The sequence below is a fragment of the Pseudonaja textilis genome, chromosome 1, assembly GCF_049901715.1.
Source record: "Pseudonaja textilis isolate UNSWEBS1 chromosome 1, rPseTex1.2, whole genome shotgun sequence".
In the NCBI taxonomy this organism is placed as follows: domain Eukaryota; kingdom Metazoa; phylum Chordata; class Lepidosauria; order Squamata; family Elapidae; genus Pseudonaja; species Pseudonaja textilis.
The window spans coordinates 310,236,952-310,264,216 of record NC_141990.1 but is presented as its reverse complement, the minus strand read 5'-3'; the positions used below and the strand labels follow the sequence as shown (position 1 = coordinate 310,264,216).

At 42.0% G+C, this 27,265-nt stretch overlaps 1 protein-coding gene across 3 annotated transcripts in view; it reads left to right on the top strand.

The window, feature by feature from the left end:
• Positions 1 to 6,098: 6,098 nt before the first annotated feature.
• Positions 6,099 to 27,265, top strand: part of ATL1 (atlastin GTPase 1) — a 39,863-nt gene continuing 18,696 nt past the window's right edge. For all 3 annotated transcript variants that reach the window (XM_087922483.1, XM_026698765.2, XM_026698764.2), the window contains exons 1-3: positions 6,099 to 6,268; positions 22,048 to 22,295; positions 23,408 to 23,542. In XM_087922483.1, coding sequence (XP_087778609.1) covers positions 6,235 to 6,268; positions 22,048 to 22,295; positions 23,408 to 23,542 — 417 coding nt within the window. In that variant the 5' untranslated portion in view covers positions 6,099 to 6,234. The remainder of the gene's footprint in view (positions 6,269 to 22,047; positions 22,296 to 23,407; positions 23,543 to 27,265) is intronic.

Below are 27,265 nucleotides of genomic sequence, written 5' to 3'. Positions count from 1 at the left end.
GTCAGTAGTGCTTCTGAATTTCGCTAACCCAAAAATGTTAAACTGGTGCTTCAGGGGAATTGTTTGGTCATTGGCTTGTGAGTTTTCTCAGGGATCTATAGGTTTCTGAATCTATACACCATTTACACCAGTTTTTCAGTCTTAGAAATTTTAAGATGTGCAGACTTAACTCACAGAATTGCATGCTGGGGAGAAGAGTTCTGGGAGTCGAAGCGCACACATCTTAAAAAGTTGCCAGAGTTTAAAAACACTGAACTACATGCATTGATGGTTGGTATTCTTCCAACAATATAAATCATCTTGCACTAAAATGTGGGGCAGGAAGATGGAAAGAACTTCTCTTAAAAAGTTACACTTTTGTTTGTGGTCCTACTACTATATTATACAGCCTGTGATCTGAAAAGTCCTTTGTGAAAGTAAAAGATCATGAAACTCCCCGCAACATTATCAAAGAATTGGATCCTGCTTTTCAGACAGGCATCAACTGTGATCTTCAGGAGGAAAAAATATTTTTATGGTCTGCCACCATGTGGCATGGACTTATCCATGCCACTGGTGAAGTACTATTACAGTGTGTGTATGTGTGCATGTGTACACACTGTATATATATCAATAATTATTTCTTCTGACAAGCAGGAGGGTGAAGAGGTAGCATATGGTATCAATCAAAGCGTTCAAAGTTATTTATTTATTTATTTTAAATTACTTAATTATTAATCCCTTGATAAAGAATCCTGTTTTCTTTGCTCAATTTACTGATTACTGTTTATTTCATCATCTAAATGTAATTAAAATAATTTCTATTCCTCTCTTCCTCCCTCGGGATATTATGATTTTGTGTGTGCACATGCATGTGCCTTTGAATCAGTAGTACTGACTCATAGCAACTTTCTGGACAAGTCTCTGCAATGCAGAAGGGGTTTCCCATTACCTCCTTCCTAGGGCAGAGAGAGTGGCTGGTGGAAAGTCACCCAGATGACTTGTGCCAAGGGCAAAGCTAAATTCACAGCTCTTGTAGCCTGATGCCTTAACCACTCCACCAAACTGGCTCTCCCATTATAGCAGTGCATATTCAAAATCATAACCAAAAGTAAATAATAAAATACACGTAGTCCTTGACTTACAAACACAGTTGAGCCCAAAATTTCTGTTGCAAAAGATGATCACATGACCTTGGGACCCAGCAATGGTCATAAGTATGAACCAGTTGCCAACCATCTGAATTTTGATCACATGATCATGGGGATGTGGCAAACAACCTAACCCTGAAAAATGGCTGTAAGTCATATTTTTCAGTGCATTTGTCACTTTGAACAGTCAGTGAACTGTTGTAAGTCAAGGACCACACGGCACAAGCTTGATTAAAAAATGTTTCACCAGAAAATCTTAATTCTCATAGTGATAAAGACAATGCTTTAGGAAATATTAGTTCTGTCTAGTCACACCTTAAATAAGCTAGGATCAATCTATCTAAGATCTTGCTGGATAGAACTAGCATTCAAATTGTGCCTCCCTCCCTCCAAAAAAATAATGGCAGAGCCATTTGTACAAAAGTGAGCCTAACATAAATTCTGTCTTATCATATTCACAAGGTATTTGCCTAATTATAGTATTTATCTTCACAAGGTATTTGCCTAATTATAGTATTTACAACCAGGTTTCTGAATTTGAAGTGTAGCCCTAATTAGAAAACATGAAAAGAATCAATGAGGGGGAACTACAGGCACCTCTAAACCAGGGCTATGCGCTTTGGGATTGGCTGTGGACCAGGCTGATCTTAAAAATTAATCTGTCACCGGTAGCTGTATTGACTGATTACTGATTTTGCTCCATCTTATTGGAATATGAAGTAAAACTGGTATTTTCCCTTGTGACTGCAGATCTTCTGGGCAGAAACTCTTACTGAGTTCCTGAGCAAAAAAAAAAAAAACTATTTCTTTCCCCACCTCCTATGGATCTTTTGTTTCCTGTTCCTGGAATTCAACTGCTTCAATGTGCTTTGTTTAGACCTCATATTCTCAATCCCCCAATCCAAAAGCTGCTAGTTGCAAAATTGCTGACAGGCTAGCATTTCACCTTTGTAAATTCAAAGGGATTTTTCAATAGAACAAAGGAATGGTAGCAATGGGAAGCATTTGGGGTGGAAATTCAGTGCTTTTGTTTGTTTGTTTATTTTTATATTATTCAAGGTTTGCATTGCTTCAGTGATTCTGAGGGATTCACAAGAAGGCATAAGAACAATAAAACAATAAAACAATACGGCAATAAAGGAAGACCAATAATGGGAAAATCAAGCAGCAGCAAACACACCCCTCTTCCTTGAAAGGGGCTACACCCATCCTAGCCAAAGAGCAAGGACTTTTGAGGCCTTTCAGAAATGCTGGTAGGGTGGGATCCACCAAGATCTCAAGTGGGAGGAACCTCATTCCAGAAGGTAGCTGCTATGACAGAGTACATTTCAGGGGCCCAAGAACCCAGAGCACACCAACCCTACCAGATCAAAGCAACCATGCAGAAAGATAGCCTTATGCCATGTAAGATTTTATAGAATAGCAACCAAGCACCTTGAATTGCATCTGGAAGGAAACTGCCCAGCCCTTGCAATCTGGACCAGTTAAAACCTCTGGGTGATCTTCAAGGGAAGCTCCACGCAGAGTGCATTGCAATAGTCAAGTTTGAGACAGCACAGTTGAGAAAGTCCAGAAATATTTCACAAGAAGAGTTCTCCACTCCACTACTTGTAGAATACCTTATGCCACCAGACTTGAAATTCTAGACCTAGAAAACCATGAATTATGCCGTCTTTGGTCTGATCTAAGTATGGTATATAAAATCATACATTGCAACAACTTACTTGTCAATGAATACTTCAGCTTCAACCATAAAAACACGAGAGCACACGAGATACAAACTCAAGGTTAACCGCACCAAACTTGATTGCAGGAAATACGACTTCAGCAACAGAGTGGTCAATGTCTGGAATACTCTACCTGACTCTGGTTTCTTCCCCAAACCCCAAAAACTTTAACCTTAGATTGTCTACTATTGACCTCACACCTTTCCTAAGAGGTCTGTAGGGGGCGTGCATAAGCACACCAATGTGCCTACCGCCCCTGTTTCTTTTATTTTTCTTATATGTACCCATTTCATGTATTCATAACTATGTATATACTTATACCTATTATCTTGGAAGCGATTGACAAATCAAATAAATAAAATAAATAAATAAAATATATTGTCCTGTCTGCAGCTTTTTTCCCTGTATCTTTGGGATATTCTAACAGATCCATCAGACATGTTGGGCAAAAGTAGACAGTGTTCAATCTCTAGGAAAGATCTGGAGATTCACTTCAATAAATCTTGTTTTCAATTGCCAAGAGCAATTGAAAACAAGACTTATTATAGAGTACATTGGCATACCTAGACAATATCAAGTACAACTGCCACTATTGGCAGTATGCCCAACCCAGTGGAAAGCATAAAAACTCAGAACCTAATTTCTTTACTGGTGCTCATGGCAGAAGCACGGTGTTGGGGGGATGGAAATAACAAAACTCCTTTTGAACATGTATCATTACATCACATGAACAGCTGAATATGGCAGAGCTTGTGTCACAAGCGACTTCTGTTTTTGTCAATTTGGTGAACATTTCAAATCCTGCAGGTACCTCTGACTCCCAAGGACCTTTTGGAGAAAATGGGTTGTGATGCAAAAGGTGTTTATAAAAGCTCAGTACATATGCTTATGTACTACTGACACTTTTGGTAAAGAAATCGGGCCAAGTTAGAGTGTGATTTTGAAAAGAGCCTTTGTATATAATTTAATACATCAACTCTCTAACAGAATTTTAATTGCAATTTTCAAAACAAACACAACAGTGGTTCTAATGTCATGGTAGATACTTGTGAAAACCAGGAAAATTCTGAAAAGCTGAACCTAGTCAGAGTTTTACTTTCATGCAGGAGACAAATGGGATCAGCTGATTAAGAGGGCTGTTGTAGACTCTTTCTCCCTATTCCGACGGGTAGCCAGCCTTTACAAAATAAGCTAGAGGCCACAAAACCCCAAGGCAGTTACTGTCATAAAGAGGCTCTGAAGCTAGAGCAGAATAAGAACAGAACAGAATTACAGAGTTGGAAGGGACCTTACAGGACATCTAGTCCAACCTCCCCCCGCCGCCCAAGCAGGAGACCCTACATCAAGGGTGTCAAACTCATGTGACATATCGGGGCTTCCCCGCCACTTTGCTAAACCAGGTGGGGGTGTGGCCAGTGCATGACGCATCTGGCCTATGGGCTGGGAGTTTGACAGCCCTGCCCTACACCATTTCTGACAGATGGCAGTCCAGTCTTCTTGAAAGCTTCCAGTGATGAAACTCCTATAACTTCTGAAGGCAAGCTGTTCCATTGGTTGATTGCTCTCACTGTCAGAAAATTTCTCCTTATTCCTAGGTTGAATCTCTCCTTGATCAGTTTCCATCCATTACTCCTTGTCTGGCCTTCAGGTGCTTTGGAAAATAGCTTGACCCACTCCTCTCTGACAGCTGTTCAAATATTGGAAGACCGCTATCATGTCTCCCCTGGTCCTTCTCTTCACTAAACTAGCCAGTTCTTGTAACCATTCATCATGTTTCAGTCTCCAGTCCCCTAATCATCTTTGTTGCTTTTCTCAGCACTCTTTCTAGAGTCTCAACATCTTTTTACAGTATGGTGACCAAATCTGGATGCAGTATTCTAGCTGTGGTCTTACTAAGGCTTTATAGAGGGGTATTAGTACCTCACATGATCATGATTGAATGAAAAAGTTCATGCAATTTAGGATTGCACTGGCTTTTTTTGGTTGCCACTGCACACTGTTGGTTTTCCAGTAAGACTCCAAGATCCCTCTCACAGTTACTATTATTTAGCCTGGTTTCACCCTGTTTATATACTGTATGTACTTTTGGTTTTTCTTGCCTAAGTGTAAGACTTTACTTTTCTCTACATTGAATCTCATTTTCTTAGATAGGGCCCCGTGTTCAAATCTGTCAAGATCCATCTTGGAGCTTGAGCCTATCTTCTAGGGTATTGGGTCTTCTTTCCAGTTTAGTATCATGTGCAAAATTTGAGAAGTTCCCCTTCTATTCCCCTAATCTAAGTCATTTATGAAGTTACTGAAGAGTCCTGGTCCTAAGACAGAACCTTGTGCTATCCCACTGCTTCCCTCCATGTAGATGTAGTTCCATTAAGCTTTTCTTTCCTTGAGGTCTTAGCGTGAAGGAACCTTCCTTGATAGTCCAGGTACTATCCAGGATTTTGAACATGGGTGTATCCTAGTTGTAATTCTTTTCTCATCTCTGCCTGGACAGATCCTATCTCTGCCTATAATTTGTATCTGCAAAGCCAGAAAATACTGTCCTGGGGGGTGGGGGGAGCTTCTTACAGAAAATCCAGCCACTGAAATAAAACTTGCAACATTCTCAGCCGCTGACATCCATGCTTATTCTTCTGCTTTCTCCAGCTCTGACGGCCTTCTTCGCTACTTTGTATCCGGACCGGGTTGTAAACTGTTAGCGTGGGGACCTGCGTCTTGGTAATCTGTCGAGGGCTATCCTCGACTCCTCGCACACACGGATGGTGCCAGGCGCATAAAAACAATGCAATCTCCCTACCCTAGTCCAAAACCCAAATGATCGGCCGGGCCGAACAAACACGTGAGTTTCGCACGTGGCTTGAGACTCTTCCCTCTGCCAGTCTGAGAGCCACGGGTCCAAAATAACAGGCCGCGCATGGCGGGCACCGATTCCCATCTCAGGGTGTGCCCGAACTCCGCCACACCGGTGGGCAGGCGCATGCTGGTGCCGCGCCCCGTGATGCGCGCGTCCTCGTCCGCAGGTGCTCTGCAGCGCGATCAGGTCGTGCGGATGGTGCGCGCCGGGCTGGTTAGAAGGGAGTGCGGTGTTTTCCGAGCCCCGGACGGACACGTGTGCGTGGGGAAGCAAGCTCTGGCCCGCCGTGGTAGGCGCGCTCTTTCTCCCCCTTCTCCCTGCGGATCCGCGTTTGCGCTGGACGCGTCTCGTGTACTCCCTGCACCCTCCCGCAGGAGATGCTGAGCTGAGAGACGCCTTTCTTGGCCAGGCAGCGGCGGCGGCGGCGGCGCTTTCCTTCTTCATCTTAGCAACAGCGGCAGCCACCGCCGCCTCCTCGAGCCCGGCGGATCCGAGTGGCAGCAGGTAGCCGCCGGGCGGAGTAACCATGGCCAAGACCCGCAAGGAAAGGAACAGCTGGGGTAGGTGATGAGGACGAGCCCCGGGAGTGGGTGGGCTGGTTCGGCATATTTGGGCTACTTCCATCGGTAGCTGGTCGAGGGCCTGAGAGCTGCTGCGCGCAGCTTCCCCGCCTCGGCCCATTAGAGGCTCCGCCACGCCTTATCGCCGCGCCGGGACCCTGCCCGGGCTAGTCTAGAGGTGGCGAAAGGGTCTCAGACGGCCCCGCCCATCGTCCCCCGGCCGCCGTCTGGACTGGGCGGAGGAGATCACTAGGTCTCCGGACCTAACGGAGGAGGATTTCCCTCTTCGCTTTATTTTGCTCCGTGAATGCCCTCCCGTCCTTTCTTTTGCCCCTTGTGCTTGCCCCTGCCCGGGAGTGGGGGGGAATGGGGGGCGCTGAGAGAAGCGGAAGGGAGACAATGGGGCGAATGGCGAAGTGCAGCTCCCGCTCCGTTGCTTGCCACGATCATCGTCCGCCCTCCTTCCAAACCGCTCGAAGTTGGGGGGGGGGATAGGGTGGGGTTTGCTCGCTTTGGTTTGGATGGGTCTGTTCCACCATGGGAGCCACCTCTGAGCGCACCTTCAAAGCTGCTTAGGGGAAAATAATTTCCCATTAGAGCAGCCTTCCTCAGTATGAAGACAGACAGCAACCTCTTTGGGGGGGTCATGGGAAGGATAGTCCCAAGGCATCTAGTGGTACCGGTTTGGCAAAGGGACATCTAGCCTTCTCGTTTACAAACGGGCACAAAATAATGCAAGTATGGTTGTTTATTATGCCAGTTGCCTTATGGGATTCGGAACCCTTCCTCTAAACACCAAAACCCTACATTTAATTTAGATCAGGAAGCCAGTTTTCTACATCAGGAAGGATTTTTCTTTAGACTGCAGTTTTATATGCGGTAGGGAGAAAAAAGAGAATGAATGAGTTGTTTAATTTATTGGAAGTCGGCAAGGTGTGGCGTGCACACATGTTAAATAAATGTGGGCGAGAACCTATGTATTTTAGTTAATTTACATTATGCCTCTCTTTGGAAATGCTAAAAAGGCTAACAAGATAAAAGTAATTTTTAAAAGCACCTCATGTTTTTTTCTTTAAATATGTTGTAGGTGATATCCCGTGGATAAAGGATAATTCAGAAGGTAGGGATGAAAGAGGATAGAAATGTAGACTTTAGAGTTGGGATGGATGAAAAAGAAAGGTATTGTTAATGTCAGGAAAAATACACAACAGTGTATTAATGTCAGGAAAAATAGGCAACAGTAGAATATGTGAAAATGTTACCCATGAATTGTAATCACTTCCTAAGTGAGTCAGCAATGTGACATGGTGGTAAAAAAGACCAACATAATTTTAAGTTCCATTATTAGCATTTCCCAGTCATGCTAAGTCAAGATTTCTTTTTTAATAGATCCACATCTTTTCTGGTGAACTGTGGCTGGTTCTGACACCCATTTTTACAGGTTAATAAAAATTCCTAGTGAATTTTTATGGGGAAATGTAAAAGGAGCTGACAATGTATAACATGAAGAAGAGGCTAGAGATATGAAAGACTCAGGCACTCCCTATCCAGAAGATGCTGGAATGTTTTTCATTTTTAATATGACTTACTATATTTTATAATGATTGTGTTTATAATAGTTAATATAATAATTGCTTCTTGTTAATATAATAATTGCTTCTTATTAATATGATTAATAAGTGAAATTTATGAAGACATGATCATTCTCTTCAAATATGTGGAAGACTACCCAGAAAACAGAAACTTTTAGATTTAAGTTGAGTTGACTTTATAAAATAATAAAGGCAGGATATAAAATACATGCATCATACATACATACATACATACCATACACACACACATACAAGGTTAATCCAATGTGTTACTTGAGGTATTGTGGGTTTTCTCATTAATCTGAATTAGATTTTGGCATCATTGATAGCTCCCAGCCTCACATTTTTGATGATATTTCCCAGGGAATTTCATATGGAAAAGCACTGGAGAAAAATAAAGTCATAAAACATTCCATATATTTGTCTCTATTTCAAGGAGCGTCTGTCTGCAAGCAACATAAGATGAAATTGAACAGAAATACAGGCTTGTAATAATAACCATTCTCTGAATGGTTGTGAACATCACTACTAAACATCACTACTAAAAGATCAAGACATGTAAACCTGTCTCAGATCCTCTTTTAGACTGACCAAAACAGGCTTAGCCCAATCTGAAGCCAGTTTGAAAATAATCAAGATAATCTGCCTCTCAGCTGCTTCCTCTAATTGAGAAGCCTCTCACTCAACTGCCATGGAAAGTTAGAGACAAGCCTATAATTTCACCCCTCAGAGGGGAATCCAGTAATTATCTCCGTTAAGAAGGGAGGCATCTTGCGGTTTTAATATTAACAAAAGCAGATCTGATAATCTCATAATGTAAAGATACAAGCCAATTTGGAAAGAATAGAGATTGTTGAATAAATGCCATTCAACAGCTGAATCAGTTACTTACTTTGGTTCCCTCTTGCTAAAAATCTTGAGGGAGAGGTTGGGTAGTCGTCTGCTGGAAATATTCTGATTTCCTACTTGTAGTGGTATTTTTATTTACAGTCATTAACCAGTGAGATATAACGTACACAAATGCAGCAGCCTCACAACCTTGAAAATTAAAACTAAGTATGTTCAAAAAATAAAATAGCATCAACAAAGAGGAAAAGTTACATTAATCCCATAACAAAGAGTATAGAACAAGGGTCTTCAAACTTGGCAAGTTTAAGACTTGTGGACTTCAACTCCCAGAATTCCTGAGCTACCATGACTGGGGGAGGAATTCTGGGAGTTGATATCCACAAGTCTTAAAGCTGTTGAGTTTGAAGACCCCTGGTATAGAGCATTAATCTGAGCTGTATGAGTCTTCACCTCTGACCAGGGGTGGGATTCAATTTTTTTAACAACCGGTTCTGTGGGCGTGGCTTAGGTGGTGGTCATGGCTTGATGGTCATGTGACTGGGTCGACATGGCTTGGTCATGGTATTGGCTTGGCCTGGCCAACTCAATATCACTCACATTGAGGCGCGCTTGTCCTCACCTGGCCTCTCATGACTGTGGGGATGCTGCAACAGTCATAAGTGTGAAAAAGGGTCATAAGTCACTTTTTTCAGTGTCATTGTAACTGAATGGTCACTCCACACAAGCAAAGTACCGGAAAAGGAAGGGAAAAAAACTCCAGACATTACTGAGACAGGAAGTCTAGTCCTGCCAAGAATGTAATAAAGGTTAATGGAGAGCAAGTTTCTGTAAGCAACACCAGAATGTTTCCTTCCTGCCTTCCTTACAGGATTAGGCCAGTAATTTCTTCTAACAACCGGTTCTCTGAACTGCTTAGAATGTTAACAACCGGTTCTAGCAAATAAGTGTGAACTGGTAGAATCCCACCCCTGCCTCTGACCATCCCCCCCATTACAGATTAATTTATTATTATCTTAAATTTGCAGCAGTACTTTAATTAGCAACCTGAACAAATTTAATATTTTAAAATATGTCTCCTGTGCCTCTCAGGGTCATCTTGTAGCCTGCCAAGGAAGCTTTAGCTATGGAGTGTTTAACACTGGCTCAACAGTTTAACAAGAGAAATTATTATGATTAACTTCATAATGGCCACCCACTCTAAAAGAATCTGCATGAGAGATACACCTTATTTTTTGGGATTTCCTGATGGGAGCAGGCATTGAGTTATGTATCACTGTAGGTGTAACCAGATGTATATCTTAGTTATATATCTCTATGCTGTGTAACTCGTCAAAATGAATGGTCTTCTTCTGGGCTTCTTGTTTTCATTTCCCAGTCTAACCTAAAGCTCTGAAATCCACTGGTGGTAACTCACTGAAGTACTAAACTAGGCCAACCCTTGTTGGTTTTCTAAGTCAGCCTGAGGTTTGCTGAGACATTGGTTGAGATACAAATATCACCACATGTTTGGTGGTCATATAAAATTTCTTAATAAATGAATAAATAAAAGCCTTGGCTTTCAGGTGTTTGTCTGGTACCTGTAAATCATAACTGGCAACATTTTTGCTCCCATGTCCTTACGGCATTGTGTTCATCTCATTCCCAGCCCATCAGCCATCCTTAGTATTAGCAATGCTAGTCTTTTCCCCTTTAAATCCAGATGGCATCAGAGTGGTATTTATTGCTCATTCCAGAATATACTGCTTTTCTCCCAGTCACTGTTTAACCTAATTTTGTTGCTAAAGAGCCAGATACTGTTGTGCTGCTAGTCTGTTAGAAATGCATAATATCACACGGCAGTTCTGGAAATGGTATAATTCTATTGGCCTTCCTAATTTAGGAAAAAGCAGAACGATAGAGACAGTCTGGTCTCCCTCGCCCTATGCCTCCCAAACCATCCATACACACAGATACAGACACGCACACACATGTATGTATGTATGTATGTATGTATGTATGTATGTATATGTATAAAGGAAATAGGAGAGTTACCCTAAATGACTCAGCTGCCTTTGTGATTTTGAATTGAATTGAGTACTTTATTTGGCCAAGTGTGATTAGACACACAAGAAATTTGTCTCTGGTGCAGAACCTCTCAGTATACATGCAAAGCAACAGAATAATCATAATCATCTTCATCATCATAATCATACCAATAAAAAGGGGGAGGAAAGAATCTAATAAAAAGGATAAATAATATAGCTACAGCCAGGGGTGGGATTCAAATTTCTTAACAACCGGTTCTGTGGGCGTGGCCTAATTTGTGGGTGTGGCTTGATGGTCATGTGATCAGGTGGGTGCGGTTTGCTGACTGGGTGTGGCTTGGTAGTCACATGACTGGCTGGGCATGGCGTGTATGTAAATATTGTAAGTATTCATGTAAATATTTAATTTTTTATTTAAAAAAGAGCAATTTTTACCTAAAATCAGGCAAAGCTGGGAGGGAGATTGAGTTGCTCACAGAATCACAGATTCACTTAGAGATCTACCATTTTGCAATCTGCTACCTGAGTGTGTCACATAAAATTTGCTTGCAAGCAAACTCATAAAATTTGCTAGCAAGCAAACTCACAAAATTAACTCATGTATGTAAATAATGAATTTTTTATTTAAAAAAGAGCAACTTTTACCTAAAATCAGGCAAAGCAGGGACGGAGATTGAGTTGCTTACAGAATCATAGATTCACTTAGAGTTCTATCTATCTGCAATCTGCTACCTAAGTCTGCACTGAAAAATAGAAGCTTCAGTCCTAAGGAAGGTTCAGCTCTGCTTTTAGATTAGCTAGAAAGCAAGAAATCCAACAATTTCCTACTTTCTAGCTAATCTAAATCTCCCAGCTGATGGTCGGGGCGGGAAAGAAGGAAAAATAGCAACTTAACAGGCAAGTTTGATGGCCCGTGTGCCACGTAAGCAGTGAGTGGGCAGGGCGGGGCGGGGCCAGCCAGTGGTGCAATTTGCCAGTTCTCCAAACTGGACAGAATCATAATAACCGGTTCTATAGAACCAGTTCGACCAGGTAGAATCCCACCCCTGGCTACAGCCATACTACATGGGTAAATGCATATAGACATTAGAAAGCATTGTGAGAATTAGGTGCTCAGCAGAGTAATAGCACAATAAAATGTATTTTTAAAAAAGATTATTAAATTTGGATTATTACAGAATGGAATATAGGAGAGGAGAATTAGGAAGGAACCAAGAATACCAAATCAAATATTTTTTTTAAATTAGTGATTGACAGTGTACAGTCTGACTTGTCCCATTTCTGCTGCAGTTGCACTGGTTCGGAAATGATTTTTTTCCTCCCACTGCCTGGTGATGCTTGTCAATTTATTTATTTATTAAACAAACTGATACAGCTGCCCATCTACCAAAGGCTCTCTGTTCTGAAGAGAGAGGATAGATAGCAAAGACAAAGTACTTAACCAATTGCTTCATTTAAGATGCACTGGGAGACACATCATCAGAATGGATCTGTTGGCCAACATGTCAGAACAGAAACAATAGAAATAGGATTAGGACTGGTGATAGAGACAGCAAATTTCATTCCAATATAGACTTCTGCTAGCTCAAGTATAATGACATGGTGTTTGGAAAGGCCCTTAGAGTCAAGATGTGCTACAGGGGCCTTTCATCAATAGTGTCCAGATATTGTGGGACTACAACTCCCAAGATGCCTAGCCAGCATAATCTTATTAAATCAAAAAATGTCTCATAGATGCTTGGGTATTGATTAATATCATATTGATTAATATGAAGAATGGAATGCAAAATGCGGGTCTGTATGTCTGTCGGCCTCTATCTCTGTCTGTCTATGTCTGTCTGTCTGTCTATCTATCTATCTATCTATCTATCTATCTATCTATCTATCTATTCCTCTTCCCATTATTGTAAGTTTTAAATTCTTGTACAGTATTCTTTGTATGTAAATATAAAGAAAAAACTCCTGGTTGTAAAATCTGTAAAACAGTAGAATAGTCTAAGGTTGTGGGATTTCCGTGCTGGTTCATTAAGAAGAATCTAGATCAGGGTTGACAATCTCGATTTCACTGAAGGCCGCATCAGGGTTGTGTTTGAACTTAGGGGGCCGGGTGGGTGTGGCCAGGGTGGGCGTGGTCAGCTTGACATCACTCGTGCCGGGGGTACCTGTGGTGGCCCAGGCGGGACTGGAGGTGATTCATTGTCTCCAGCGGAAGAAGGCTGTTTTCACTGGCAGGGACACCGTGGGCCGTTCCTTTGATATTTCCAGGGTGGCCTAATGGGCCAGATCCAGCCCAGGGGCCTTGAGTTTGACACCCCTGTCAAATTTAAATGGCCATCTCTTGAGGATGATTTAAATTGGTTTTCCTGCACATGGCAGAGAATTGGTCTGGATGATCCTTATGTAGAATTGGTATGGAGGATCCAGCTTTACAATTCTATGATTCTGTAATCAAATTCAAAAGATTTATATCTGAAAATCATTATTGTCTGTGATCAGAATTTGTGCTACATTACTGTGCAGGTAGCAGCTGTTCATGCAACAGGTGGCAAATGTGGATAGGCAGCATGTTATGAGGGAAAAATGCAGTCTTGAAGCTTTAAAGCATAATGGTGTCTTTAAGGAGTTGGAGGATAAACCAGTCTTGGCATTGTATGTAGAGAAACATAGAATCATAGGGCTGGAAGGCACCTCGGAGGTTTTCTAGTCCGTCCCCCAACCCAAGCAGGAGTTCTTATACCATCCTGAACAAATGATTATCCAAGAATTAGGGAGGTGATCTCTTGGGAAATGGGCAAGAAGTATTATATAAATCAGGGATCTTCAAACTCGACAGCTTTAAGACTTGTGGACTTCAACTCCCAGAATTCCTCCTCCAGTCATGTTAGCTCAGGAATTCTGGGAGTTGAAGTCCACAAGTCTTAAACTTGCCAAGTTTGAAGACCCTTGATATAAATGAAGAGGATTAAAACATTCCTTAAATCCTATGGAGCAAGATAATACTAACCCAGCTTTATATTTCAACTCTTGGTGATCCAATTGATGCTGTAGGCCACCCTTTTGTGGGGCCTGGAGGCTGTGAGAGCTTGGATGGGGGACAACAAGCTTTGGCTGAACCCTGGTAAGATCAAATTGCTTTGGGTTCGCAGGGCTGTGGGATCCGGGACATTGTCATCTTTGACTGGATGAAGTGGCACTGCACCAGAAAGACCTAGTCCACAACTTGGGTGGGGGGGTGTTGTTCTCCTGGACTGGCGGCTCCTGTTCAAGGAGGAGGTGGCAGTCTTGACTAGGGGAGCCTTTGCACAACTTCATGTTGTGCGCCAGTTGTAGCCTTTCCTGAACCAGGATTCTCTGCGCTCAGTCATTCACTTCCTAGTCATCTCACGAGTGGACTACTGTAATGCACTCTACATAGGGGCTACCTTTGAAGAGCATTTGGAAGCTACAGCTGGTGCAGAGTGCAGCAGCACGGGTAGTTTCCACCACCACCACCCAAGAATGGTCCCTGTGACACCACTGCTCCTGCACAGGTTACCAATCTGCTTCCGTGTGCAATTCAAGATATTGGTGATCACCTTTAAAGACCTTCATGGCATGGGTCCAGGTTACTTGAGGGACCCTCTCACCCCGCTGGGATTGGCCCATGCCACTCGTGGGGGCAGGAGGGCGATGCTGCAGGTCCCGTCAGTCTGAGTATTCTGGCTGGTGGGGTCCGCGGAGGAGGGCCTTCTCTGCTGTTGGCAATGCAGATGGTTGATTGGGTAATAACAGATCCCACCTCCCCCATGTGTTTTTGACTTTAACGTTTGTTTTTAACTGTTTATGTTTTAGATTTTATATAACTCTAAGCCACCCAGATTTGCCGTATGGCAAGATGGGTGGTTAATCAGTCAACCAATAATTCTGATTCATAGGGATATAAGAGGAAGAGAATATAGAACAGGATTGCAAGATTTTCTTAATATAGCTTAACTCAGGGGTCTGCAACCTTAAACACTCAAACAGCCATTTGTACCCGTTTCTCACAGAAAAGAAAACCTAATAATTTAACAACTGGTGTGACTGGGTGGGCATGGCCAACTCGACATCGCTCACTCCCACCCAGTCACCTCCTGCTCTGAAATATGGAGCGAGTCTCCAACCGCTGCCATCACCGTTACTTTCTCAGGCCAGGCAAGGAGTGACGGGGAGGGGAGGGGCCAGCCAGTGGTGGGATCAGCCAACAGGGAGCCATAGCAATGGGCTGAAAGAGCCGCATGTGGCTCCAGAGTGGCAGACCCCTGGCTTAACTCATTAATATATAGCTCAGGTCTTCCTGTGGAGTCTATTTCTTGATCTGCTACATAGTGCTACATCATAGATGGAGATAAGATTTCTTGCATGGTTGTGTCTGAGAAGCTTGTAGTGCGACAGTGTGCAGGCTTACCCAGATAAATATGTATTTTTTGTGGAATGTGAAAAATGTTTAGTTACTTTACAGTAACTAAACTGTATGTGTACATAGTCTATATGTACAGACTATGATTGAAACCTTTCCCTCATTGTGAACTCTTTATGTAATCTTAATGGCATAGTTACTAAGAACTCTTAGTAGTTAGCTGAACTCTGCCAGCTGAAATATGTGAATAATAAATAACAGCAGTTGCTTGCTTGACAGCCTTGTTGTTCTAAGGGCAGTATTTCTCAACCTTGGCAACTTTAAAATGTGTGCATTTCAACTCCAAGAATTTTCTAGGCAGCCAGGAATTGAAGTCCACATATCTTAAAGTTGCTGAGGTTGAGAATTCCTCAGTGTTAGAGTATATATTTGTAGCTGTAGGTTTAACTGTGGAGTCCTTGGTACTCTCTGAGCTTGACTGTTTACTTTCAGACTTTTAATTATCAAAGTGGGTAACATCATTATTGCGAGATCAGTTCTAGCACTGATGATGTTACCTAATTTGGTAATAAAATGTCTGCAAGAAAACAGCCAAACTCAGATAGCACCAAGGACTCTACCAAGGAACTGACTGAGAAGGTTCTGTTTCCACAGTTCTACTCCAGGTCTTGGGACAACAAGCAGGTCTTCAAAGACTTTTGCAATGTCATCAGAGTGGGAACCATATCTATCTCTGGAAGAATACCACCCCAGAGGAGGTCAGCACCACAGTTAATCCTTGTTTAGCTACCACGATTGGGACTGTCAACTCAGCAGTTGCTAAGTGAAAACACAACTCTGTTTGTGATTTTACTTCAGTTTTCCTTTTGCTTTACAGACCTACAGAGGACATACATATAAAGATTGGTTGTAAATCCCAAAAGTACTTTTTTCAAGAGGCAAGTGGACTTTCTGGTTTTTCTTTGAAGATGTTTCGCTTCTCATTCAAGAAGCTTCTTCATCTTCATCGATGAATGGTTACAGGAACTGGGCATGGCTAGTCTAGTGAAGAAAAGGACCAGGGGAGACATGATAGCAGTCTTCCAATATTTGAGAGGCTGTCACAGAGAGGAAAGGGTCAAGCTATTTTCCAAAGCACCTGAAAGCCAGATAAGGAATAATGGATGGAAACTGAACAAGGAGAGATTCAACCTGGAAATAAGGAGAAATTTTCTGACAATGAGAGCAATCAACCAATGGAAACTGTTGCCTTCAGAAATTGTGGGAGCTTCATCACTGGAAGCTTTCAAGAAGAAACTGGACTGCTATCTGTCAAAAATGGTGTAGGGTAAGGGTCTTCAAACTTGGCAAGTTTAAGACTTGTGGAGTAAGGTCTACTTGGGCGGGGAGGTTAGACTAGATGACTTACAAGGTCCCTTCCAACTCTGTTAATCTTTAATCTTGGACGAGACATGAAACTCCTTCACGGAAAAACCAGAAAGTCCAGTTGCCTCTTTCAAAAAGCACCTTTGAGACAACCATGACCTGGCTGAAAGATAATCTCCATAGATGATTGGTTGTAAAGTTATTTCATCACCATCATAAATGTGAACAATTGCTAAATGAGGCAGTCACTAAACAAGGGCTATCTTTATAGAGGCTTTATTTCCTAAGTCCTGAGAGTTCACACTGATTAATTGAAGGGACCTGCTGTGTACCCGCTCTACCAAATTATACTGAATGGGCAGTTAGAGGTGCTTCAGATAACCTGGTCATAAAACCTTGGGGGGGGGGGCTTTTAAGTGTAGCACTAACCCCTACCACATAAGTAATACTTTATAAGTAACAGCTGGCAACTAGAATCAGCAGCTGTGGCATAATTTTGGTGTTTAGTTTTAGCGTGCGGATGATAGGGCGAAGATTAGCTTTGCAAATATCATGTGTTCTGTTATTTAATATTAGGAAATGGTTCTTTTTTTACAAACTAAGAAGAAGAAAAATGAAAGTAAAGTATTTGGGGAAGGGGAACTCATTGTGCCTTTTTCCCCCATCCTGCCCCCTTGGATTCTTTTTACATCGCATACTAGCAGCTGTAACACTAAGAAAGTCTTTCTAGCCAGGCATCCAGTGTTAATACCTTTGAAACAGTTGTCAAGATTAACAGAATTCTTCCCATAGTTCTTATTCCTCCTTCTGCTTCCCCTCCCTTAAACATGCAGCTGTGAAGGGAGAAGGATCTGCTTGCTTTGCACTTAAACCAGAGATTGGGGGGGTGGGGGTGGGGGGTGGAAATAGAAGTTAAATAACACAAATTCTGCATAGCTCAAAAAAAATTGCAAGCGTGCTATGATATTCTGTAGGTAACAATGCAGTATAATATTGAGATATGTAAGAGCTGCCTTGGTGGACAGCATGAATACAGAGAGCCCTCGACTTGCAACCACAACTGAGCCCCAATATTTCTGTTGTTAGATGAGACCTTTGTTAAATGAGTTTTGACCTGTTTTACGACCTTGCTTGCCACAGTTGTTAAGTGAATCACTGCTAATTTTAAGTTAGTAACAAGATTATTAAATGGATCTGGCTTCTCCATTGACTTTCCTTGTTAGAAGGTCACAAAAGTTGATCACGTGACCCAGCCACACTGCAATCATCATAAATATGAGTCAGCTGCCAAGCGTCTGAATTTTGATCATGTGACCATGGAGATGCAGTCATAAGTGTGAAAAATGGTCATAAATCACTTTTTTCAGTACCATTGTAATTTTGAATGGTCACTGAACCAGCTGTTGTAAGTCAAGGACTACCTATAAAAACCTCTTCAGTCCAGTGCTTTGTTTCCAACCACAGGGCTCCATTTTCCTCAGATAAAGGAGGTTTATTGTCATATGATTTCCAGGTTATGGTACTACCGTGTTTCTTACAAAATAAGGCTGGGCCTTATTTTTTTTTGACCCCCGAAAAAACGGCTAGGCCGTCTTTTCGGGAGTGACTTAATTCCCCCCATTGCATCCTCGGGTGGGCGGGCAGCGATGGCTTGAATGTTGACCTCGGCATTGGTGGGGCACTTCGTATCGGGAGACCTTCCGCCACCGTTGCTTTCCCTTCTCCCTTGCTGCCACGGCGTTTAGATTGGACACACAAGGAAGTTGTCTTGGTGCATATGCTCTCAGTGTACATAAAAGAAAAGATGCATTCATCAAGAGTCAAGAAGCATTAGGTACAACACTTAATAATAGTCATAGGGTACAATAAGCAACTAAATCATACTAGGAAACAGTCAATAAAAATTGTTAGGATACAAGCAACAAGGTTACAGTCATACAATCATAAGTGGGAGGAGATGGGTGAAAGGACGGATGAGAGGATTAATAGTAATAGTAATGCAGACGTCGTAAACAGTTGGACAGTGTTGAGGGAATTATTTGTTAGCAGATTGATGGCGTTTGGGGGAAAAACTGCCCTTGTGTCTAGTTGTTCTGGTGTGCAGTGCTCTATAGCATCGTTTTGAGGGTAGGAGTTGAAACAGTTGAAACAGAAGCTAGAGAAGTACCAGGGCCTGAAAAATCCCAAGGATTCTGAATGGTGGTGGATGAAGTTCAGATACCATTGTACTTGTGAGAAGACAGGCTTTTTAAGGCAAATGATTCCCAGTGATCTTTTAATTTAAGCAACCTGATGTTAATATAATAGTAAAAGTAACAATAAGATGTTGACAGAGCAATGGAAAATCCAGAGTGTGCCCAGGAAAAATGGATATAGGGTTATCCAATACATCCTACAAATAGCCCTCAACTTATGGATGGTCCCTCCAAAAGGTACTTATGACCCAATTCTGAAATTTCTGCAGCTGCCCCCCACCCCCTCTGGCATGTTGCACATTTGGCAAATGACCCACATGTATGGATGTTTGTAGCATCCCACAGTCATATGACTTTGATTTACAATGTATTTGCTAAAAATCAGCATTTTATTCTGGTTGTCAGCAAAAATGCCCCATAGCAAACAATGGATTTGCTTAATGACCACAGCAAAAGAAAGGTTGTAAATTGGATTGTTCACATGATGACTTGCTTTATGACTGTGAGGTCTTACTATTATAATTGGCAGGGTCCAATATGGTCATATGTCCAGGGCTACCTGTATTTCATTTTTTTCCTTAGACAATTACAAATAATTTGATTCCAACTATAGTTTTGTCATCACTGCACATCCACATCAGGAAACAGAAGCATCCTGTTGCCTACGTTAGAGAAAGAAATTTAAAGCACTGCCCAATTCACTGAATTTGGGGAAACTCTGAGAGACAGTGGAGGACAGGAAACCCTAGCCTATGGGGTCGCAGGGTGTCAGACACAGCTTAGTATCTGAACAACAACAGCAAAAATTCACTGATCATTGAGAGTGAGTTTGTAATTGGAATGAATGATTACTACAGAAGGGTGTAGCTAAATAACAGAACATGTTTTTGCAGAAAGGTTTAAATCTCAAAAATCTCCAGGGTTTTTTTTCTTCGATATTTGGAGGTTCAGCGAGCAGGTAATGTGAAAGATCTCTATCTAGAAAATATCTGCTAGTATAATTAGATCCATTTTGTATGGGGCTGAAAAATATTTATAGTAAGTGGGTAGCCCAAGCACAATTCTACAGTATAATACCAATGGTATTCCAGAACTAGGATGGTATGGAAATGTATTTTCCTATAGAGTCTTATGGGTGAAAACTTCAAGTTCTGCATGCATGTTCAGAATAGCCTTGCTGTGGTTAGAGGCAACTGCATTGGCCAACAATTGGAACATGTGAATGATAATAATAATTATAATAACATTATTATTATTATTATTATTCATCGTACAGTCAGCCAGATGTTCAGACTGGGTTTGGCATTTTTATCTACCTATAGGCAAATCTGGATGTTTGATAGTGTTACAGATATTGCCGCAGGAAGGAAGCTGGAACCTGTTCCAAGTAAAGCTGCCTTCTGCAATTGACTGATGGCATTATTATTATTATCATCATCATCATCATCATCATCATCATCATCAGCAGCAGCAGCAGCAGCAGCAGCGTATGGCATTGTTACATTGGCCAACAGACCACAATGCTATTGCAGAGTAGTAGTTTGGCTGCCAAGGTACCTGAACCTGCCAAGGGTCTGTCGTAGGAAACACTGTCACACTTCCCAAGATGTGCCACAGGTGGATGAGTTGACTTCACATTAGAAAGAAAAATGAGCAGCTCTTCCTGCAGTGTCATCCAAGGCCTCTCCCTTCCCAGAGCCGCCTTGCAAATGAGCACCGTAGCCAGGAAGGTTCAGATGACAGAAATTTGACTGCCTGCATGGAGTGCCAACTCATTTCCCCACCAAAGTGGTGCCTATTTATCTACTTGCATAGAACATGCTCTTGAATTGTTACTTGGACAGAAGCTGAAGCTAGTAGCAGGAGTTCACCCCAACAGGCTCAAACCGCCAGAGCAGAGACCATCTCCAGCATCATTAAGCCACTGAGCCACTATGTCTCTTGGAACATGGGAAGATAACTATTCAGTGTTTAGACAGTTTTTCATTACACAGTAATCATGTATTAATATAGCTGCATGTATATGTCTTGTCCCTACAATATCCTAGTGTTGAGCTTTTTTTATCCTTTTATCTACTGTATTTGCCTGGGATATATTATTTCAATGTAAACAGTTGGGCTGCGTTTGCCTATTTTCCTTGTCTGGTAACATTTGATAGTCTCTTGTTTGGTTGGCATGATTCCCCAGTCAGGGCAATGATGCTTCTTTATTTGATGTATCTGACTTGCCAATGTATAGGCAATCTTTCTGAGCAAACCTGAGGAGGTGGTGTTATATTATGAACTTCGTTTGCCTTTTGAAACAAATGCGGGGCAGTGGATTTTTTTTGGAGAGAATCAAGAAGTGGAAGAGGGTGCCTGCATCTTCACTTAGCTGCCAGATTTCCCTATAGCCATTGCTCTCAGGCCATTTAAATGGCTTCTTTCCTGCATCTGAAACAAAAAAATTGAGATCCCAAGGTCTCTTTTAGGGATGCAGAGTGCGATGCCTATAGCAGTGGCAGAAGCCAGGTAGACAATGAAAGTGAAATATTGGCACACAAAGTTCTGAGCATTCTTCTAACTTTTAAACTACACTAATATATTTGGGTATAAGCAGAGAATATGATTAATGTAACTGAAAACTAGCAAGAGGTATTATTAGACAGTAATATAATATGTTTCATAAATAAAGTAAAATTCAGCTGCTAGTCTATTTCTGTAATTGTCAGAGGGAATTTTCTCTTTCCCTTGAGGCAGCCAATTATTAGGAAGGCTTTAAACCTGTCTGGAGGAAAGAATATTAGAGTGGCTAAGCATCTTTTCTTTCCCTCTGTTGTATCCTTTCTCCCTTCTGGTCCCCAATGTTCTTGTGGCTTGATATGTACGAACCTATCCTTGGTTAGTCAATGTAAAATGTTAGCCTAAGCCAGGAGTGTCAAACTCGATTTCATTGAGGGCTGCATCGGGGTTGTGTTTGACCTTAGGGGGCTGGGAGGACATGTCTGGGGTGGGCATGGCCATGGCCAGCTCAACATCACTTGTGTCAGGGGCACCTGTGGTGGCCCAAGAGGGGCTGGGGGGATTCTCCTGCAGCCCTCTGCCAGTGAAAATGGAGCTTTGCTTTTGTTGATAGAGGGCTGCAGAAAGCCATTGCAGTTGAAAATGGAGCCCAGGCTCTGTTTTCAGCCACGATGGCCTCCCGCAGTTCTTTGCTAGCAAAAACAAAGCTCCATTTTCACTGGCAGAGGCACTGCGGGCCGGTCCTTTGCTATTTCCAGGGCAATCCCGCAGGCCTGGTCTAAGCACCTCATGGGACAGATGCAGCCCGCGGGCCTTGAGTTTGACACCCCTGGCCTAAGCCTCTGTATAACCTCATTGGGACTTGATCATACAGGTGGGTTTTCGGAAAAAAGCTATGAATGGAGTTCAGAAGAGGAAGAGTCTGGTGGGAAGGCCCACCCAGTACAAGTGCTCATTGTGAAGGATGACCACTCCTTTGAGCTGGACGAAGCTGCTCTCAACCGCATCTTGCTCTCCAAAGCTGTCTGTGATCGGGAGGTGGTGGCTGTGTCCGTGGCCGGGGCTTTTCGGAAGGGAAAATCATTCTTGATGGACTTCATGCTGAGATACATGCACAACATGGTAGGTTTGCACTGGCTGCTGTAGAGTTTGTGGCCTCATTCTTCCTGCTCAGGAGCTTAGTACATGAGCAAGCTTGCAGATTGCAATATATGTGGTGCAATTATAAGCAGATGTAATTAAGCAGAGTGCCCTTGAATACTTGATTTGACACTTGAATAGTGAGAATGTCACAAGGGACAAGATGTGTGGTTGCGGGTAGGAAGTGGGATTTGTCTGCCAGAATCCATCCAAACTGGTAGAAAACTTCATGTTGGGATTTCACATGTTGTGCAACTACAGCATACAGGGTTCAGGATACAGCACAGCTATGTATGGCTATTTGTAAGTTTACCCAAAAGTGTTTGGTACATTAAGACTGGGAGAACAAAAATATGCCTAAGTGTATCCTTTGACCGGGGTGGGATCCAACCAGCATAACAACTGGTTCAGGAAGCGCACGCATGTGCATCAAACACGTGTGCGCACCACCATCTCCGGCAAGCATTTACCTTCTCCAGCTGACGAGCGGCACTCAGCTGTGCTGCACTAAGCAGCTGAGGAGAAAAATGTAGCCACTAAGAGACAGCCTAGAGCCCAGATGGTTGGGTGGGCGAAACAGCAGACCAAAAACTCGTCCCAGCAAACCAGTTCCATGTCAGCTGCTCTTTGGAGCTACCGGTTCTATGAAACTGGACTGAACCAGTAGGATCCCATCCCTGCCCGTGACTCAGTTTTGTAGATTTGCACCTGTGATTTCATAAATGAGAATTTCTTCAACCATTTCACATACAAATGGAGATAATCTGTAATCTGACATCTTACTCCCTCTGTAATCTATTACTCCCTGACATTACCACCCAGAGGGGGAATCTGAAAATTCCAATTAACCTTTTTATTGCCTATTTGAAATATAAAATTTAATTTCTTCCCTAGTAGAATGCTTTGTCCCAATTGAAATGGGTTATCTTACTTCCCATTCAAACAGACAATTACTGAAAAGGTCCAGGTACCAAGCAATTGTTTGGTTGTTAGCTGTTGGGTGACCACCAATACTAGAAATAAGCTATTTGCACAAAGACACATGGTTTTCCATGGCTCTAAGGATAATAACTTGCTTGTCCATTCCTTTGCAGGAGTTGGTTGATTGGATTGGGGATTTTAATGAACCACTCACAGGATTTTCTTGGAGAGGTGGATCTGAACGGGAGACAACTGGCATCCAGATTTGGAGTGAAATCTTTCTTGTGGACAAGCCAGATGGGAACAAGGTTGGTGATTTGTTGTGAATACTCATAGCCACCGGCTGATATCAAACCAGGTGTGATGTATTGAATAAATTGTCATGCTGACTACAGGTAGTCCTCAACTTACAACCACAGTTGAGCCCAGAATTTATGTTGCTCAGCGAGACATTTCTGAAGCGAGTTTTGCCCCCATTTTACAACTTTTCTTGTCACGTTTATTAAGTGAATCACTGCACTTGTTAAATTACTGACATGGTTGTTAAGTGAATCTGGCTTTTCCATTGACTTGGCTTGTCAGAAAGTTGCAAAAGATGATCACATGACCCCGGGGCACTGTAACTATCATAAATATGAACCAGTTGTCAAGCATCTGAATATAAATCATACGACCATGGGGATGCTGTAATGGTCATAAGGGTGAAAAAATGGTCATAAGTCACATTTTTCAGTGCTGTTGTAACTTAGAACTGTCACTAAACAAACTGTTGTAAGTCAAGGACTACCTGTTTATGAGTAAGACTAAATCATAGACAGGCAAAGCGCAGTGGGTCATTTCATAGAGCACACTAACTTAGAGCTAAATTTTATTATGGCTTAACACAGAGGTCTCCAAACTTGGCAACTTTAAGACGTGTGGACTCCCAGAATTCTCCAGATAGCATGGCTGGCTGAGGAATTATGGTAGTTGAAGTCCTCGAGTCTTAGTTTGGTTAACATAATGTGTGAACCTAACCATTGGTTTCCATTTGCTTAAACTTTACAAATACTGTTTTCAGAATGCCAACCTTATTGGCATTGTTGGTATCGGTTTACAACCACTTCTACTCTTCACTCAGCTTTATTGAACAAATAGATTCTTAAATAAACCTGAGGATATGTAGAGTTGGAAGGGAAGGGAAGAAAAAAAATTGAGGGCTCAGATCTTGAAATGCATGCAAAGAAGACAGGCAACATGTGAAAAAGGAAATGTTAACTGAGTTATATAAAACAAAATGCTATCACGAACAGATCTGGAGTATAGGGATGGAAAAAAAAACCTAATAGAAGGCTATAAATGCTACCGCCAAGAATTTAAAGTAATCTCTGGTCTAATAGGGAGCCATCATAAAGCCCTGTGTGGGAAAAATGTGGGAGATCAAGAACAGTGCCTCTAAACAAAGGAAGGCTCTCTATCCATAGAGTACTGTAGTAGGAAGAGACAACCAGCACCTGAATGGGTAAATGTGCAACCTCACTAGCAGGAACTGCTGGATCTGACAGATGTTCAGTAACTAAAAATGACACTTCCTCATGGTTGCTTCTATTTAGTGATTGAAGGTAGAGTGCGTCATCTAACAGAACCCAGAAGTCCTTGGCCTTTGACACTGGAACTGGCTCTCAATCCAGGAGGAAGAAGGCAGAAAAGCTTAAGAGACGGGGGGCACATATTATAATTCTAAGAACAGCTTGCCTGCAATTCCAGAACAGATATCAACCTATTGCCCTTCAACAGGGGTCTTCAAACTTGAAAGATTTAAGACTTGTGGATTTGAACTCCCAGAATTCCTCTTCCAGTCATGTTAGCTCAGGAATTCTGGGTGTTGAAGTCCACAAGTTTTAAACTTGCCAAGTTTGAAGACCCTTGTCCTAGAAACTGTTCAAAAGAGGAACATCTTAACTATACTGATCACAAACTCAAAAATATCCTGGGTAAATTTACCTTCTCTGATAAGTTCTCCAGAAATGTTAAGTTGCATCCACAAATAGAAGCTCTCCTTTGGTGCATTTAGAAGACGTTGTGTCATATAAACCTGCACTATTAGTTAGACTTTTTTTTTTCTGGTTCACACCTTACCTGGCCGAGGGGCCATTTTGTAATATCTTTATAAGCTCACCATATGAAGGTTGGCAACTCTTACTAGCTGAGCCGTGGTGACGCAGTGGTTAGAATGCAGTATTGCAGGCTAATTCTGCTGACTGCCAGCAATTTGGTCCGAGAGGTTCAAGGTTGACTCAGCCTTCCGTCCTTCCAACGTCAATAAAATGAGGACCCAGATTGTTGGGGCCAGTATTCTGACTCTGTAAACTGCTTAGCGAGGGCTATAAAGCACTGTGAAGCATTATATATAAGTCTATTGCTATTTTTTTTTACACTGCCCAGACAGTGTTGAAATAGCAAGCCTCTCCTTCCTTCTTCACAGGATCCCATTGCTAATGGGAGAAGTATTGCCTCTGTTTAATCTGAATGGATAACTTGACCTGGAGAGCCACTAGAAGTTTTTCTGGCTTTATAGGTGGCATCAGCCAGGGATATCTGCAAATGTAGTCAGCAAATGAAAATGGTGGGTCTGACTGGATTGGTGAAGCTTTGTCCCTTTTATGTGCATGACAGGTATGCAAAGCACATTAAAAGGGGTGGAGCTTTGTCCAGATATTTGCCATTTGCAATCATTCCTGCACACTCCTCTGGTCTGTTAAGACTGATTGAGCGTACATTTATTTTATTCACAAAGTTGTTTACTCTTTAAAAAAAATATCCAGAACATAGTAGTGCAAAGCAAATCCTTAAAAAAGTAGAAGATTGGGAAGAGTTAAAACCAAAAAAAGAGAACCATAACAACAATGACAACAATTAAATAATAGTATGAAGTAGCTGAAGGCTGGGTGAGTAAGGAGGTGATTAATTGACACAGAAAGCTAACAAGCCTTGGGGTGGTGCCAGATGTAATAAACCAAGAGGGAATTCTATTATTCAGGCTCCTGTATCAAAAAAATATTCTCCCTTGAGTTATCACATGGCAAATCTGGCAAGGGCAGCACCTTCTAGAAAGCCTTTTGTCTTGCCTTCAATTTCTAGGCGGGCTCAGAAGGGAGATAATCTATCAGCTATCCGAGTCATATGCTTCATAGATCTTTGCCAAAGAGATAGCAAAAGTTTTGACCTGGAGGCTCCTTTAAAATTTTTGATACATGTGAGGAGCTTACAAAGTGTGATCTGCTTGTTCACAAAATGATTGCCCAGGGTTGTGGTGGCCAATCACAAAACATCCATGTACCAGATGATAAATTAACCCTCCAACTCACACATGCTTTCTATCATTCTGGTGGGATTTTGTGGGACCTCAGATCATGCTTGCAAATAAGTAAGATGCTGAAGGCTAATTTGCTTATTTATGGGATTTCGGTGTTGCCCATCTCACTAATACAGTGAATCAGGGAAGCTTTATAATAAAAATTAACTGCAAAATGGTTTGTTCTGTAGTAGATCAGCTTTCTGTCTATTTAAAAAAGTCAGATGGACCAGAAAACTAGAAGGCAACCAAAAAGTATATTTTGGGTACCATATGACTTATCCCTACATTAACAATATTGTCAACTTAGCTCAGTAGTGTATTAGTAATAAGTGTAACATCTTTGGAAGAAATGTAATTAATTCACAGCAAAATGCCTTTTGAGCACATCAGCCTATATTCCTGGACGATCTAGGCTACTTGTAGCCCTCCAAATAAGAAATGCATAGAAAAACAATAGGATCTTCATTCATTGCAGACAAAATCTATTGAGAACATTCCTTAAGTGAGTCAGATTTGAAGTTTTCCAGTGCCATAACATACCTGAAGCCAAAGACTTTGATATTGTACCCTCAAAATGACACTACAGAGCACTGCACACCAGAACAGCTGGATACAAGAACAGTTTTTTCCCCGAACGCCATCACTCTGTTAAACAAATAATTCCCTCAACACTGTCCAACTATTTACTAAGTCT